This window comes from Nelumbo nucifera, chromosome 1, assembly GCF_055504915.1.
Source record: "Nelumbo nucifera cultivar China Antique chromosome 1, China Antique-T2T, whole genome shotgun sequence".
NCBI lineage: Eukaryota > Viridiplantae > Streptophyta > Magnoliopsida > Proteales > Nelumbonaceae > Nelumbo > Nelumbo nucifera.
Genome location: NC_142649.1, coordinates 149,478,848 through 149,496,291, shown reverse-complemented (window position 1 = coordinate 149,496,291; position 17,444 = coordinate 149,478,848). Strand labels below are relative to the sequence as shown.

At 36.1% G+C, this 17,444-nt stretch overlaps 2 protein-coding genes across 6 annotated transcripts; both read left to right on the top strand.

The window, feature by feature from the left end:
* Positions 1-5,046: 5,046 nt before the first annotated feature.
* Positions 5,047-9,227, top strand: LOC104606551 (rho GDP-dissociation inhibitor 1). Of its 5 annotated transcripts, none has more exons than XM_088894667.1 (7): positions 5,047-5,547; positions 5,645-5,674; positions 5,809-5,998; positions 6,104-6,170; positions 6,397-6,615; positions 6,759-6,883; positions 8,713-9,227. In XM_088894667.1, exons 3-7 carry the CDS (start codon positions 5,819-5,821, stop codon positions 8,788-8,790), a joined length of 669 nt encoding a protein of 222 aa, XP_088750793.1. In that variant the 5' UTR covers positions 5,047-5,547; positions 5,645-5,674; positions 5,809-5,818; the 3' UTR covers positions 8,791-9,227. The 5 variants fall into 5 exon arrangements, with proteins under 5 accessions (XP_088750793.1, XP_088750792.1, XP_088750795.1 ...); XM_088894666.1 differs by having other exon boundaries at positions 5,799-5,998; XM_088894669.1 differs by lacking the exon at positions 5,645-5,674.
* Positions 9,228-15,584: 6,357 nt separating this feature from the next.
* Positions 15,585-17,394, top strand: LOC104606550 (fasciclin-like arabinogalactan protein 7). The gene is made up of 2 exons (XM_010271819.3): positions 15,585-15,842; positions 16,338-17,394. Exon 2 carries the CDS (start codon positions 16,401-16,403, stop codon positions 17,169-17,171), a length of 771 nt encoding a protein of 256 aa, XP_010270121.1. The 5' UTR covers positions 15,585-15,842; positions 16,338-16,400; the 3' UTR covers positions 17,172-17,394.
* Positions 17,395-17,444: the final 50 nt, after the last annotated feature.

Below are 17,444 nucleotides of genomic sequence, written 5' to 3'. Positions count from 1 at the left end.
TTGCTTTATCCGGAACCGATAAAGGATATCGGGAGATAAAATGAGGGGTAAGGTTGTAAGTAAGTGTAGTTGCTGATGACGTACTTTCTTTTTAGAACAATACAAACAACCTTGTCCTGTCGCTGAGAAATCAAAACTGATTGGTTCTAAATTACTAAGATACCCCTACTGCAAACAACTGTCACTCGTAATACTGCAAGTCTGCAAATGCTTCATCATCCTGAGTTCACTCCCTCTCCTTTTAAAAAAAGGAGGGAATGCTCCTTTTCACCCTGAATATTAAAATCACGTCATCTATATATTACCATAGAAATAATAGAGACGTGGCTTTATTATCCACCGTAAAAAAGAGCGTTCCCTCCTTTAGTGTTATTGTTCAGTATTTAAATCTTTTTTTTTTCAAAAAAATTTAGATCTTTTCTTGGGTGAAGACTAAAGACTAAAGTATTAATTAATTTAGATCAATGTCCTGTATTCATTGTCTTGGAAATGGAATCTAAATCCGACTATGTTGAAATCGTCTACGGTTGGTTTTACACGTAATATTGGGCCAATACATTGTACACCACATCAGCTCTGCGCACGTGGATATATCAATTGACGTGGCACATCATGATTGGCCCAATATATATCTCACTGTTCCCAGAGGATAGGGGCACAGGTTCGGTAGCATTAGCATGTGGTGGTTGTTTGTTAGGCAGGACAGATGATGATGGGGCATAGAGCTCAGTAGGGTTGGCTAACTACTTGCTGTGTCTCTCTTCGCCACTGTCATGGACCAATCTGAGAGACCAAAAAGAATTCCTAAATTACCAAAGAGGACACAATACACATTTCTAAGGGGGATAAATGATGTTTGATCTTAATAAGAGTAAATCTAGAGAGATGGTCTCATAAAGTAGGCAAATTTGCTCTCGTTACAAAGTAAACAAATTTATCTTTGTTTTTCTCAATTTTTCTATATCCTATATTTAGAGTGTTTGGTTCACGGGAATATGGGTCTAGAATTGTTATTGGAATGGTCAATTGTTTAGGTGAACAGAATGGGAATCCCATTTCCATTTCTAGCGGAATGGCATTCTTCTATTTGAGCAATGGTGGAATGGCAGAATGGCCATTCCCTCTTCCTCCCTTGGGAAATAAATTTTACTCTAGGTAATTTCAATTCTTATTTTAATTCTTATCTAAATCAAACAAACTATGGGAATATAATTTGGATTCCGACAATAAACCAGATTGACCCCTAATCTTTTCTTTATCACTAAAGAAAAGAGAAATCAAAGATGCTAGATGTCCTTCATCCGCAGTACCGTCAATTTATATGGTCAAATAAGGAAAAATATAAATAAATACACGTGTATACGAGCAATTCATCTCCTGCCATTCAACTTTCACCATACTGCTGTTTGTTTGTCAAATACGAATAACAATAGTATGTTAAAAATATAATATATTAGGTAAAAATACATATAATATGTTAGCAAATATATGATTATATATATATATATATATATATTTTTTTTTACATGTATATATATAGTAACAAAAATATGGCCAAATGCATAGAGAATCGCTTGGCTATATTTAGTCTTCTTTTTGAACGATATGGTTATGTTGAAAAAGCTATTTTTCATACTAAAACCAACAAGAAAATGAAAATGGTTTTCCAATTACTGATTGTATTTGTGAAACAAATGAAATACAAACACAACCACCAAAAGAGCACCCCTTAAAATGGGCTGATCAATGGAATTGTGGGGAGAATGTTATACCAAAAATAAAAGCCATTGAGATAACTCACAAGTTAGCCCATGACACTAATAACCAAACCACTTCATTTGTTCCAAGGAACTTCCGCTTGATTTTCAACACTTAGTTGCCTCCTACGATCCACATATGGGTAATAGATTAGCACATTCTGTTGCTAAATTTAGATGTACAATTTTTTAGGACCTAGTTTTGGTCCTTCCCTCCTATTTTTTCTAAGGCCTGTATTAGATAATGATTCTGGTGCAATGAATTAGCCTAAAGGCTTCTTTCAGGGAAAAAAAAAAAAACACTTTGCTACATTTGTAAAAGCGGGCCTCTTAGGCCATGTTTGGTTTAATTTTCATTTTTTTTTCATTCTTATTTAAGATGAAATTTTAAAATGGACAAGAATTGATAAAAATAGGTAGAATGAGAAAATATTATCATGAACTAGATTTGTTCATGGGCCGGGCTGGGCTTTGTATATGTATCAACAGAACACACTTAGGCTCGAGCCCGAGCCCGGCCTGACCATCGGGCCTAAGTCTTGAGCCCAAGCCCGACCCTCATATAAAGCCCAAAGCCCAACAAGAAAAGTGTTTTATTTATATTAAAAACCTTCAAAACTCAAAAATAATAAACATCTCACTATTACTTGGAAAAAAAAGAGAAGAAGAACAAATAAAAAATATTATATATATATATATATATATTATTAAATAAAATATATTTTTATTATTTAATACATAGTATCAAGTTGGGCTCGGGCTTGGGCCAAGCTTTTCTGAGAAAGCCCAAGCCCGACCCAGAAAAAAGTCAGGCCCGAGCCCAAGCCCACGGGCCTAAAATTATGACCAAGCCCGGCTTAATAACAAGCTGGACTGGCCCAGCCCGTTAGGCTACTTGGCCCATGAACAAGTCTACTATGAACCAAACACTTTTTTCCTAAAAATGAATTCTTTTCAGACTGACAAATGTCCTATGTAAAAGTGCTTTCATAAAAATACGTTGATAAAAGTATTTTCATAAAGCTTTTATAAAAATACTTTTGTAAATACAAATACAAAATCACTTTTATGAAAGTACTTTTATCAAAGTGCTTTTATAAAAAGTACTTTCGTAAAAGTGTTTTTAAAAAATACTTTCATAAAAGTACTTTTGTAAAAGTGCTTTCGTAAAAGTGTTTTTATAAAAGTGCTTTCGTAAAACTACTTTTATGAAAGTACATTTATTAAGTGTTTTCGTAAAATGCTTTCATAAAAGTGCTTTTGTAAAAGTATTTGCACGATAGTGCGCTAGTAAACATCTATGGCAGCAATTTTGTAGGCATATTTTCCTCGAATAATGAAAATGACCAAAATGGGGCAACGATTATTTTTCATGGTGCAGACTACCTCAACTTTTGTGTTATGGGCTGATTTTTCATTCTAAAAAGAATATAGCCCATGGCAAGAATTTTGTAACCAAACACTCTAATGTTATTCATTCTTGCTCATTCTTACCTAGAATCAACAAAACTTAAGGGATTGTTTGGCATCGTTGTCGTTTCCTAGAGCAACAACACCACATCAGAAAAAACGGTGCTCTAGGAAATGGGCATTTTTTGGAACCGCTTTTCCATAAAAAACGATGCTCCAAGCCATGCCTCGAAAATCGGGAAGCCATGGCTTGGAGCAACGCCAAATTTGGCGTTTCCTGGAATGGCAGCTCATTGCTGCCAACAGGGCAGTGATGTAGCACTGGATAATGGGTACCAGTGCTGAAAATGTTTCCTGGAGCAATGGTACTAAACAAAAAAAGTTGTTGCTCCAGGAAATGTCCTACCTGGCAGCAACGATTCCAAACAAAAATAAAGGCAAAATGGTACTCCAAACCACACATCAACTGTAGATGCAACATCTATGCCGAACATATACTAAAATAATGAGGCCCAAAACAATAAACCATCATGGCCTATACAAGTTCTGTATTGAAAAACTATCACTTTGAATGGCTAATATTTATCATAAGAATCAATACAAGGTGGGGAAAATGGCTGATGTAGACTCTTGACTGATAAGTTCATGTGGCCAGTCCAGTGGGTCTTGATCAAGCAAAAGGTCCTTCCACATATCCAAAGTAGGATTGATCCTACAGAAAACTCCCTACTTCTATAGTATAAACCTTGTATTTGTATCGTACGTATTTGTAGTTGCACTCTTTCAAAACTGAGCCAAGGTACAATATGAATTTATTTCATATGTATATCACTTCATTTTATATGGATAAGTTAAAGAGCGTTTTTTATTTTTAGTTTTCTTTTTAAATTTTAAAGATGGTAAAACAGACCCGGATTACATTAATTAGCATTTGTATTTTGATAATCAGATGAAATTTGGATGTAGCTGACGCTGGATGCAAGCCAAACCAGACCAGGTTACAGCCCGCCGTACCCATCACAGGATGCCCTAACTTTTACTTCTGCTCTTGTCATGAGAAGCTGGAAATCTGGAATCGTATTCGCCCTTGCCTTTAACCTTTGCATGCTATTTTGTTTCAAGCCTTGTCTATGGTTTTCTTCTATTAATTATCTTCTTTCACCTAAATTAAGGATCTCTTTGTTTTTCACAAAAAATCTCAGTTATGTGTGGAGTTGGGATCAATTACACTTTTCTCGTACATTTTTTGAGATCAAATCAGCCCCCCGCAAAGTCCCACAGCACATCTTTGCCGTATATTAGAAACATCTCATTTTTTATATTATCAACAAATCAGCCCCCCACAACGTTTCATAGCACATCCCACCGTATATTGAGACATCATCATTTTTTATATTATACTTTGTGAGGGCAGTCTGGTGGGGAGCTGATTTCAACTCACATTTACTACACTGAGCAATCAGTTCGTGAGAGTCTTAAAATTCAGTTACTCTCACAAAGGTCTTTACATGCATATAATAGAACACCTGTCACGCACTGATAGACGATTTATTAGTGTAGGGAGAGTATGAAAAAAAAAGTGCATCAGATTCGTGATAACACAAAACCATGAACATCGATCTGGTTATTTTAAAGTGGGATTCATTCAATGAAGGGGAGCTCTCTCTCAAGTAAATTCTTCGGAAGACTCCACGCCCCACTTAAAACAAGTGTAATTATTACTAATTCTAATGCATGTTTATGGTTATGGATGAGTAAAACAGTCCCATTTATTTTGTTTTATCTTATGGACTAATTAGTAATCATGTTCTTTTATTTCACATGGAAATGATTGGATGCTTCATGTTTGATACAAAATGATCATAACGTAGAGATCCCTAAGAAGAGGTCAAAGGGTAGCTATTGTCCACCCGAACAGAGGCAAGTTCGGGACTCTGGTAGGGGGGGGTTGAAACGGACCGCGCGGCCTGCGCGGAGGGAAGTGCAAAATTGATCCACACGATCTCTCTGCCTCCATTGCCTATACTCTCTCTCTTTCCCCTCCCCCGCAGCTTCATATATTCAGAATTTCGGATCACCACATGACCATTTCTCACTTTATTTAATGGCCCATTCCGCTCCAGCATCGTCTCTATGCAAGACGAACCGAGAGCCTCAACAATCAACCTACACACAGCTCGAGAAGTAAATACCGAATTTCCACAGTCTTTTCTTGCTTGGTGGGCGTGTGCGTGGGCGTGGGTCTTCTCTACTTTTTCTTTTCGCTTGTTGGGTTCTTTCTACTCCTTGGAAGGTCTATCCGTCGCCGTGAGTTTTGGTGGACACTAGACAGTACGGTTGCCTTTTCGAGTTCATTGTCAGAGGCCTATCTTATACAAAGGTTTTTCTTTTTTGGTGTTTTCTCTGTTTTGTCTTCTTTTCCAACGGTTTTCTCACATTTCTTTTCTTTTGTTTTTCCCATGATGAACTACTTCTAGGCGAGGTTGTTGATTTTCTCTCTCGTGCCGGTATTCTTTTTCTTTTTCGGCTCTTTGGCCTTTGATGGTTGGTTTTCACCGTATTTTGGTTTGTCCTGGGATTTTTCGGTTTGTCTCACTGTTCATGATTCGTTGATGTCTTTGGACGTTGGAGCTGCTTCAAGTTCGAATAACATGGGTGACAAGGAGAGTGGACTCCCAGAAGCAACTAAGACTGGAGTGACTGAAGCCGCAACTAAGACTCAAGAGGCTGAAGCTTCTGGTTATGCAACCGATGAGGATGAGGATGATGAAGTAGCAAAGATAGAAGTTGGTCCTCAGTTCACACTAAAAGAACAGATTGAGAAGGATAAGGTCTCTTTCTATTGAAGCCTTCCGCTTTCATGTCTTTTTATTTTTCAGTAATGTTGTCTATTTGAGTTCATATTTCTTTGTTGCTTGTCGTATTTGATGGTTCAGGAAGATGAAAGCCTGCGAAGGTGGAAGGAACAGCTTCTTGGCAGTGTGGATATCAATGCTGTTGGAGGTACTTTTTTTCATCTGAAGGCCACGAGAATTTAAATTGTATTTGTGAACTCTCTCTCTCTCTCTCTCTCTCTCTCTCATCTTGAGAGATTTTCACCATTAATTGATGATCATCTATATCTTGGAATTAGTTCTTTGCATTTCTTCCTGTAACTGATTTCTATATTCATCTTCTACTAAGTTGGGGTGACTATGTTTTCAATTTTGCTTGGTTTCTTTTGTTGTAGAAAGTCTGGAACCAGATGTTAAGATCATGAGCATTTCAATCCTGTCCCCCGGTAGAAATGAACTTGTTCTTCCTCTCCCTGAATCCGGAAATCCCAAGGGCTTATGGTTTTCTCTCAAGGAAGGCAGCCGTTACCGTCTGAAGTTTTCCTTCATGGTTAGCAACAACCTAGTCTCTGGCCTAAGATACTCAAATACAGTCTGGAAAGCTGGTGTCAGGGGTATGTTTTATTTCCTCCTCTCGACCTCTTCCTCCACCAGAAGATAATTCTGGTTCATTACCAATCTGGAGGTAAATTGAATAAGGTTTCTATCCATGGAATTGAAGAAGTATCACAGTTTTATCTCTCCTGTTGTATTTCAGTGGACAGCGTGAAAGAGATGCTTGGGACATTCAGTCCTCAGGCAGAGCCCTACACACATGAGATGCCAGAAGAGACCACCCCTTCAGGAATTTTTGCTAGGGGATCATATTCTGCAAAAACTAAGGTAAATTCAACCTGATGACATTCTGTTCCCATTAGCTTATCATAGGTAATATATATACTCATCGTACAGGCGCATTTGAACATACTGTATACAGGACTAATGTGAACAGGAGACATTGATAAAATTATAGTCCACAGAAGTCAGCCATATGATCAGATCCAATGCTCATTTATCCGATCATTATCATGGTGATTAATGTTTATATCATGACCTCGCCTTCAGTTGGGTTTAAGGCTTTAAGCTTGAACTTGGGTTCACTATTATTAATTGCCATTGAAATTCAATCACAACCGAGCTACCCATGTGCCTTACATTTCTGACTGGTTAGTGAAGCACCTTGTTTGGTATTTCTAGGATTACAGTACTTGAAAGGTTTTGTTGACTCATTATTTCTTAATTTTTCTTGACCTATGCATTTCATAAAGGGAAAGCACTGCATGAATGATGAACAAAAGCTTTTTGTCTCATCAGGAACTGGTTCTCTGCTAGCAAGATTATCAGTGGGGAGTTCAGCCAATCTTTTTTGTTAGGGGTGACCATGGGTGGTCGGTTAGGTTTGGTTCCAAGACAGAACCTAGAACCTACCCTGTCAAGATCAGTTTTGGGGTCAACTCTAGGGTCTACCCATGGAACCTATTCTTAACAGAAAAAAGAAAAAGAAAAAACATACCATAATTTAATCTATAGATTATCATCATATATTAATATATAGTTCAAAACTTATTATTTATAATCTAAACTTTGTAAATATTACCTTTTAAATTACTTAAAGCCAAGTTCAGTTCCAAGGCCAATTAAGGCCGGTTCTCAGGGTGGGTCAGCTCGGATAGGGTAAGCTCCTAGACCCTAGAATCAAGAATTTGGAACCGGACCCTATTGGGTAGGGTAGGTTTGAGGTTGGTTCCATTTGGTTCTGGGAAGAAATGACTGATATGCTTACCTTTTTCTGTCTATAGACTTTTTTGAATCTTAATACCCTATAAACTAATGTATAGAATCTCATTGTACAAGGGTTTATAGTGATACTTAATACAATATTATACATTACCGTTTTCAAAAAAAAAGAAAAAAAAAAAGATGATGAACAAAAGCTTACTCCCTATATGCCACTATTCATGCAATCTTCCAAATACTAAGCTATTTATTTTGCAGCCATAAAGTTGATGGCTTATAGTCCACAAGTCATAAACATCAAAAGTGCTTTGCCCCCACCCTCCCCCCAATTTGGTGGTCAGCTTGTGAAATGGGATGATAGCAGCTTTTATGTACTCATGGATTAAAAAAAAATCCCCTGCATCTTGTGTTTACCATGAGATTTTGAATCTGCCTTTCTCAGTATAAACCTTATAGAAAAAGTTCTTATTCACATCCTTGAGAACAAAATAGGAGTCCATAACTTGTCAGTGATCTGTATGAGTGCTACACTGACTAATGAATTAAGAGTTGAGTTTTTCGACCACCCTTTAGCAATGGGCGTGCCCCAAACTAACCAACACAAATATGAAACTCTTTTCCTGATCATTGGCCTTGTATTTTCTTTCAATCTGTGGTGTGGTTTTTAACTATTGATTTGTGAGGTTAGAAATCACCACTGAGGCTATGCATTTCCATATCCAAAAAAGGAAAGCAGTAATTGAGCAATTTAATCAATTAGTTGAAGGATCACATATGCAAATAGACTAATGTAGGTGTAATCTTGGAGTCTGTCAAGCATACTGTGCTTAATTATATATATGCATTAAATGCCATGGCTCTTTATCCTAACTCTTCTGATTGTTATTATAATGATTTTTATCTGATCAGCCTTTTTCATCTTTGTTCTGTCTTAGTTTGTTGATGATGACAAAAAATGCCACTTGGATTTGACTTACACCTTTGACATCCGGAGAGAGTGGCCATCAACTTAAAACTGAGTATTTTGATAATCTCTTTCAGAGATTTGTCTTCATTCAACTACGTTCTAATTCAGATAGGGGGTAAACAATTAGCAATCTTGCATGAGGCTGGTTTCAGAATAATGAAGCAGAAGAGGGAAAAGAATGCAAGAAATCAAATTTGGGCGCTTCACTTCAATAAGAGAGTTGGCCTGTCAAAGATTTACTTTTCCTTTTTGTTTTTGTTTTTTCTTTCCTGCATTCTGGTAACCCAGACTGGGTTTATGAAGCTGCATTTCTATGTTATTAGCATTTTAACCATTTGTATAGTGGACGTTAGAAATTGAAGGCAGTATGGTTATTTGGTCCGTTGGGTAACTATATCTTATCCCTGTTTAGCAGTAGTTACTTATATGAGTCATGACTAAGCTGTTAAAGCTAGCTGAGACATAATTTTTTCACTTTGTTTTCTACTTTTTCTCGTGCATGGCTATTGTGCTTTTCCTTTTTACACATTTCTCCCCTTACATTTTCCTTTCAAAGGCATGCGAAAGATGGAACTGCATTTCTTTTTGACAGATACTGGAATCTGATGACTTCTGAATGAGCAATATCATGTGAATACGATATAAACCAGTCCAGTAGCTTCTGTTAGGAAAGAAAAACAAATTGGCCAAGGAACACCTGACAGTGGTGTTCTCTGCTTGGGCCAGACTGAGTTTGAATCCTCTAAACAAATGTAATCTTGATGTGTGGGACCCATGAATGAAGCTGACATGGCATATCGTGATTGGCCTAATATTAGGCTTAGAACTGTAGAACCATTTGTAGGAGAGGCACATGCCAAAAGGCCAATCTGATTGTCCCACCCTTGCATGTGAAGTGCTTTACAGAGGGAAGTGTAAAGCAGCAACTGCATCCACTGGTGGTTATTGGACCCCATCCTAACCCTCACCCCCCAGCAAAGCAGAGCCAGAAAGAATGAATGAGCATCAGCCACCAATTCATCTCTCTCTCTCTCTCTCTCTCTCTCTCTCTCTTTTTTTTTTCCTGAAAATCAGCCATCAGTTCATCTCAACCAAGGTCTATATCAGCTATTTTATTTTCAGTTCCATCCATCAAAAGTCCTTTCAGAACTTCAACCATGCATAGTCATTCTTTGCCTCCACTGCCTCCTTTAGAACCCTTAACAGTGTGGTTGAGCAAGGCCTACAAAATCAGTTCTTGTGGAAAAAGGTAGTAATCTCTGAAATAAACCTCTTCTGTCCTATACACCTTTGAGCTGGTGCAGACTGCAGAATAAAACTTCTTTTTAAGCAACTAATGGGTTAGTTAAGTTGGTCTTTTATTGGACGGGTTTGATCTCACAAAGACAGGATTGGAAGTTCCTTCCATTGTACTGGGCCCCTGTTGAACAGCTATGACATGTGCTGGTCCAGTCCAATCCTAAATTCCCCTTGTGAACACCCATCCCCATGTTGACTTCTTCTTGGAGATGACCCTTAAACTTCCTCCCAACTCCTATTATTAACACAGTGGCGGATAGCCCATCTCAATTGGATGATCAAACTTAGAATTTACAAAAATCTGATAATTAATTTCTCTTCTCCACAGTAATCAAACAACTGCTGGAGAAAAAGAAAAAGGAAATTAATTACAAGACAACAATGATTCCAAGAGATGGTCCATTCGCCCATGTCTCCATGGTATGTAGACTGTATGTGGCGTGCAGTATAACGTCATAAAGTGGGATTAGGAGAAGATCTCCACCTCAACTCAACTTAGCTTTAATTCAATTCCATTTGGGATTGCTTACAGGTTACAACCCTGAAATACAGACAGACAGCTAACTAATGCATTTTACTCATTCTTTTTTATCAATTTGGGAGAAACTAGCCATGCCGACAGTCTGGATTTAAATTAAAAAGCATGTTTTATCATTAATTAGTAGTCTTATGGTTATCGAATTTTCCACAAAGAACTATATGAGTCTGAAGACAGACAGAATTCTAATAAAAGGGTTTACACTAAGGTGTCACATGTATGATGAATGATGCATCTACCAAAAATTAAAGAAAAAATAAAACGTGCCAAGGTGAATGAGGTAATCTCTTGGGATATTTCTAGCAGACAGTGGGAGACATCTGATCTTAATAGATGCTTTGTTAACACAATTCCTGTAACTTACCTACTACATCTATTAGCTACATGATTAATTTAGGTAATTAATCAAGAGAGGAGAAACAAAACAAACCCAAATAAATGCTCCTTTCTGATTACATCTTCTTAAATCATTTTCAGTTGTGTGTCATCGACACAAAAACAGTGGCTTTTTTGTTTAAAGGGGAGCTGGGAAGAGAGAGGGTTGTCTGTGTGTGGCTGTGTGCGCATGTTTTCCAAATCCTTTTATTCTCCTTTTTTACTCAGGAAGTTAATGGAGTAGCGTCGGCTGGGAGCAAACAGCTAAAGCTGGTTGGACGTTGGAGCCCATTACCAATACCATTACCAAGAAAAAAATAAATAAATAAAAGATGAGAGGGGTGTGGGTCCCACTAACACTAAACTAAGAATAAATAAGTAAATTGACTCTTTTTTTTTTGTTTTCTCACGAGAACTATCACGAGATGTCTGCTGATATTTTGGTTTGGGCATCACCGAATCACCGATTCACCGTCCCTCTGATTCTATAAAGGTCTCCATAATTATCAGAACATGGCCGGGAGTGGAGACCATCCAAACCGTAGATGGGGTTTACTCCAACAGTCCAACTTAATTTGGTCCGCTCGGATGCATGGCTTATGGGATATCGGCTGCATGTTGGGTTGGGTTGGCCCAACTTAGGCCAACTCTAACCGGTTATCAGGGCAAGGAAGGAGTGATAATGATAAAAGGGGATCTTATTATTGACAAATTTTATGGTTTATGAATTGCACTTCACTGTGGAGAAAAAAACGATAACCATTGATAAAATGACATGTTACAACTAGAGGTGTTGAAATTTGGCTACCGAACCAAAAAATCAAATTGAATAAGTCGATTTGGTTTGGTATGATATATTAGTATAAATTTGGTGATGAGGATGGTAGTATATAATGTGCTTTTTATTTTTTTTTATATTTTTACATTTATAAAAATTATTCTTTTTTCACACTTGTTAGGGTTCATTAATATAGGTATATGTCCAGATGTTTTCTACATAATTTATATATTTTTGTGTTTTTATCTTTTTAAAATTTTATTACTTAATTATAACTTCATGAGTTGATACATTTGACCTGAAACATTCAATTGATTTACCATCAAAAAGGAAAAAAAATCATTTTTGGGTTAATTTTGAATTTTGTATTTTATTTATATTATCAATAAAAAGTTAAAAACAATTATCATTTATCGTGTCTAATTTTTAATATGATTCATATAAAATATAAGAGATGTGTCCAAATGCATTCTATAAAGTTTCTATCTTTTTTTATATTTTTTAATTTTTATTATTTAATTATGAAATCAATGGTTGACACATATGACAAAAAATGTTAAACTGTTGACTTGCCACCAGGAAAATAATTTCATTTTTGGGTTGGTTTTAGTTTTATATTTCATTCCAACATCAATAAGAATAATTACATATATATATATATATCATTGGAAATGTGCCTGTTTTTTTATATTTGTTATTTGTTTATGTTTTATAGCTTTTTATTTAATTATGACATCATGAATTAGCCCACTTGACTCAAATGGTTGAATTGCTTATTTGCCATCACGATGAAAAAATGGTTTCATTTTTGGGTCAATTTTTAAAAAACATGTATTTTATACCGTTAAAAGTATTGGATGTAGATCTAATTGATAAAACTTATTTGTTTTTATTTTATAAAAATAATATCTTAAATATAAGATTCAATAAAAGAATGAGAGTTAATATCCTAAGATAAAAGTTAATGAGAGGGAATTGAATGAAAACAAATGTTGTAGTTTGAATTATATTTTGTGCCCTTACAATTAGAGAGGGACCAAATTCAAAAATAGGGGTATTCTAGTAAAGAAAATGATTCAATGAATGTTAATGGGAGTTAATAGTTAAATATTAGCCTTAATGAGAGGGATTTGAATGAGAAAAGTGATTTTTCAATTTACATCTTTGTCCTTAAAATTAGACAATGAACAAACTCAAAAATTGGGATAACTTAGTCAAACAAAAATTCCACACCATTATTCACACCTTTAATAATAGTATAGATATAGATAATCATTAAATGAAAAATGTAAAATGACATTTTTTGCTATACCTTGTTTTTCAATTATTGAACAAAAGTACTTTTGTGTCTTTTTATCAAATAAGTAATATTAAATAAAAATGTAAAATATTTTGTCTTTATTTGTTTTCAAATTCAAACTTTAGAGAATGAGCTTTTCTTGTGCATTGAAAATTCCAAAAGCTAGGGACACCTATGAGCATATGCATGTGTGTATGGAGATAAAAGGGTAAAGATGTAAAGATAAAAGATATATGATATAATACTTTTATTTAAGTTTTATAACCGCATTGAAACCAAAACAAGTATCTGCCTTGATTTGTTTGAGCCCAAGACTTCTTCGGATGTTGAAGTCGATGAGAACCTATCTAACACCCATTAACCCTAAGGCTCAGTTTGGAAGTATAAATACAAATATGTACAGTATAAATACATACAAAATGTAAGATTTTGCACTTTACATATTTGTATTTGTACTCCTTCCAAACTGAGCCTAAGGATCATCACTTTGGAAGGAGTACGAATACAAATATGAAAACAAAGATGTCATTGCTCCCTGCCTGATTGAGTGAGAAAGAGCAGGTCTGCTTCTGATGCTATTGCTCTTTGCCACTGTTGTCTGCTATTGCCTGCTCATTGCCACCAGCATCCACAACACTACTAGTTGCCGGAGTGGCAATTGGCAAAGCCTATTTTGCCCATTGATTACTATTGTGATTGCATTTGTTAGCAAGAAGCTTGCAAGTTTGCAACCAGTAGCGATGTATTTAGTTCACGTATGTTGTTTCTTCTTGCTTTCCCATTGTGAGTTGGAAAAAAAAAAAAAATTTCTTGCTATCATGAAATCTTAGGTTCTTCATTTATGAAAAACACAAATCTACATCATTTGTGAATTTACGGGCCTAAACTAATTTAAAAACTGAACCAAAATATTGGTGAGGTTCTAACATCTAGTTCATTCAATTGGGTTCATGATAATGATTAAACCAAAATATTGGTTGGGTTCTTGATTATAATCAAACCAAACCAAACTGATTGAATGAACACCCTTAATTACAACTAAAATCTTTAACGTTGTTAAAGTCTTGATGGTAGTTACACTTTGTGAAATGTAAGCTAATGAAAAGTAAGTAAATCAATGTGACATTTTTAATATGATGCTTGAAATCTTGATTTAAATATTATTATAACACGATTTTTATGTATTCTTGTGCACATATAATACAAAATATCATTATAACATGATTTTATTACACTGGACTCTTTATTACAAAATATAATATTATTATCACAATACCGGTTGAATTGGTTAAATTGTGACCAGCCCTTTGGCTGGTTCAATTATACACTGAAAACCATAGCTCACGAAAAAGCGTCAAAGCAAGCTAATTGGATCTTTGATTTAACCAACAATATTTATAAAATATATTATATGTAGTATTTATATGACCTACAAATATATGTGTGTATATATATATACCGTCGTCATCATTCAATCTTTGATTTAACCGTGATTGGACCTCTGACCCATGAACCTCTGAACCTCTCCCTTTTCTGGTTCTCTGAACATTGATTTTAATTTCATTGACACATGATTCTAGAAACATGGCAAGTAGATACCTTGAGAACTGTTTTGAATCTCTTCATGCAAGTGTTTTGAGTCATGCCTCTCTTTGTTAGGAACAGGGCTACAAACAGTATCTGATTGCCTATATTCGGATCCAATCCTATTTAAGGCTGATACAAATTTGATTTGTTTTTATAATTGGATTGAATATGAATCCATCTTTATCCAATCCAATACAGTATGATTCGATTAGATCTAAATATACATGTTCATATATGCTTAAAGTTCATATTATATCTATCAATAAAGTTGATTTGAATGTCGTATTTTGAATAAATTGTCATAGGTTCAAGTTTTATATAAAATAATTTTCAATTTATTTCGTTTATAAAAATAATATTAAAATCATTTTTAATTTATTTTATTAATAATATATAATATTTTGATTATTTTTAGTTTAATTTATTTTTACTGCTCAATATCCGATTATAATCCCAATTCGATTCCAATTTGCAAGATATGTGATGAATATGATCTGAACTGAATCTGAATACAAATTGGATCAGTTTTGGATCTACTTACATGAGATTCAATTCGATCCGTTTGCAGCCCTAATTAAGAGAACGAATTGATTTACACAATTGTTAGCACCAGAAGTCAGAAGACCCAAGCAAAATCGCCAAGATACTGCAATTGTGGAACTGGTCAAAGGCTGCTCGTAATTGGGCCTCTCCCCTCTGACACAGCTGTGGCCGCACACTGATACAGTATGGGCCAACTAACAACCGGTGGAATTGATCAATCAATTCTTCAACTTTTTTGATACGCACACGGCTACACGACAAGTCGAGATGAGAAGTTGGAGAGAGAGAGAGAGAGATTGGTGAGATGAGAAGTTTTATTATGCGTTTATATTGACAGTGGTGAATGTAGGGTAGAGTGCAAGGTCTGCTAGGCAAAGTAAAAAGAAGTGATTAGTTGGAGTTTGATTTAGAAAGTCCACCCTCCATGGGCTGTTTTGAACTTTCCACCCCGAAAAAAAAATATTCAGCTTTATTTCTTCTCTTACAAAGAAAAACATGCATTAAGAAACTTACCTGGCAGATCTCTGTAATTCGTACCTACCCTTTTCTCCATCCTCACCAGCTGCCTTCCCAGTTCTATATTACTTCCCTTCTCCAAACCCATCTTTATATAGTCCCCAGATTTTCTCTCTGTTCTGCATTTCCAGCCCTGCCTCTCTCTGAATTCCTCTTAGTCAGGTTTGTCTACTTTAATCTCATCTCTCATTGCATCTATAAGGCTTTTTTGAGGTTTTTGTTAGATGCTCATCTGTGCTTGTTTATGTTAATGTTTTTCTCTTTCTCCGTGGTTTTTTTTTTCTTCTTATTCTTGGTTGAAGTTGAACAAGATCTGCCTTTTTCTTTGATTGTTCGTTCATCTTCATCCTTCATAGCTTTTGTTGTTTCAGAGACTTGATGAATGGTTAGAGAAAACATAGAAAACCCACATTAAAATGGACTTTCATCTGGCCTTAATAGTGGGGTTTTGATCCTTAGAAAACATTTGCCCTTCTTATAAAAACACAAAACTATAAGCTTTAAGCCCCATTGATTGATTTTTTTGATCGACATTTTTCCGTCGAGTTGTAGTAATCCTCACCTGATGCATTTTAGTTGTCGGGTGTTTCCAGTTAATGGGTTTGAGTAGATAGAGTGGGATCTGATCATGATGATAAATGGTTTTGGTTACTACAGGAATTTGGAGAGATAGATAGAATAACAAAAGAAGAAAGGAGAAAAACGAAAAGGAGAGCGGAAATGGAAATTACAATGATTTTCATGGTTAGTGGTGTACTAATGTTGTTGAGTTCTTCTGCAAATGCTCAAGCTGTTGGATCTCCTTTACTGTCGCCGACACCGGCACCCGCACCTGCACCGGATTTCGTCAATCTTACCGATCTACTGACAGTTGCCGGTCCATTCCACACCTTCCTTAACTATCTGGAGTCGACCAAAGTCATCCAAACATTTCAGAACCAAGCCAACAATACAGAACAAGGAATAACCATCTTTGTACCGAAAGATGAGGCTTTCTCATCTCTTAAGAAGCCATCTCTCACAAATCTAACTCAGGAACAGCTGAAGTCACTAATCCTATTCCACGCCTTACCCAAATACTACGCCCTAGCGGACTTCAAGAACCTGAGCGTGGCAAACCCTGTTAGCACATTTGCAGGTGGACAGTACGCACTCAACTTCACAGATGTTTCAGGGACCGTTCACATCGGCTCGGGATGGACAAGCACCAAGGTGACCAGCAGTGTACATTCGACAGATCCAGTTGCAGTGTATCAGGTCGACAAGGTACTTCTTCCCGAAGCGATATTTGGCACTCCTCCACCTCCAGCACCGGCTCCGGCGCCGACGCCTGACATCGCTCCAGTTGCAGATGCTCCAACTAGCCTCACCAGAGATGGGTCTTCTCCCAAATCTTCACCGACCAAATCGTCCTCTTATCGGATCATGAGCTGGGGTGTCTTGAATTACTTGGTTTTGGCAATGTCAGGTGGGTTGATCTTATTCTGGTGAGAGAGAAATTGTTATGTGGGAGTGCTTAAATTTATAAATTATATTGAGAGATTGAGAGAGAGAGAGAGAATGTGTGTGTTGTGTATTCATCTTTGTCTCAATTGCTTTGATTTCGAGCCCATTTTTTTGAACATAATATGTACTTGAAATTTAGCAGTTTAAAGATGTGATTTCTTCTCCTGCATTCAATGAATACTGCTACCATGTTTTCTTACAGATTAAAGTTCATCTTCTTCATTCCCTCTGTTCATCAATTTTGGTAATTGATTTTTA

Coding starts and splice junctions, on each gene's coding strand:
- LOC104606550 (XM_010271819.3), top strand. CDS start 16,401: ATGGAAATTACAATGATTTTCATGGTTAGTGGTGTACTAATGTTGTTG.
- LOC104606551 (XM_010271821.2), top strand. CDS start 5,780: ATGTCTTTGGACGTTGGAGCTGCTTCAAGTTCGAATAACATGGGTGAC. Junction 5,999..6,103: donor AACAGATTGAGAAGGATAAG/GTCTCTTTCTAT, acceptor TTGATGGTTCAG/GAAGATGAAAGCCTGCGAAG. Junction 6,884..8,712: donor CATATTCTGCAAAAACTAAG/GTAAATTCAACC, acceptor GTTCTGTCTTAG/TTTGTTGATGATGACAAAAA.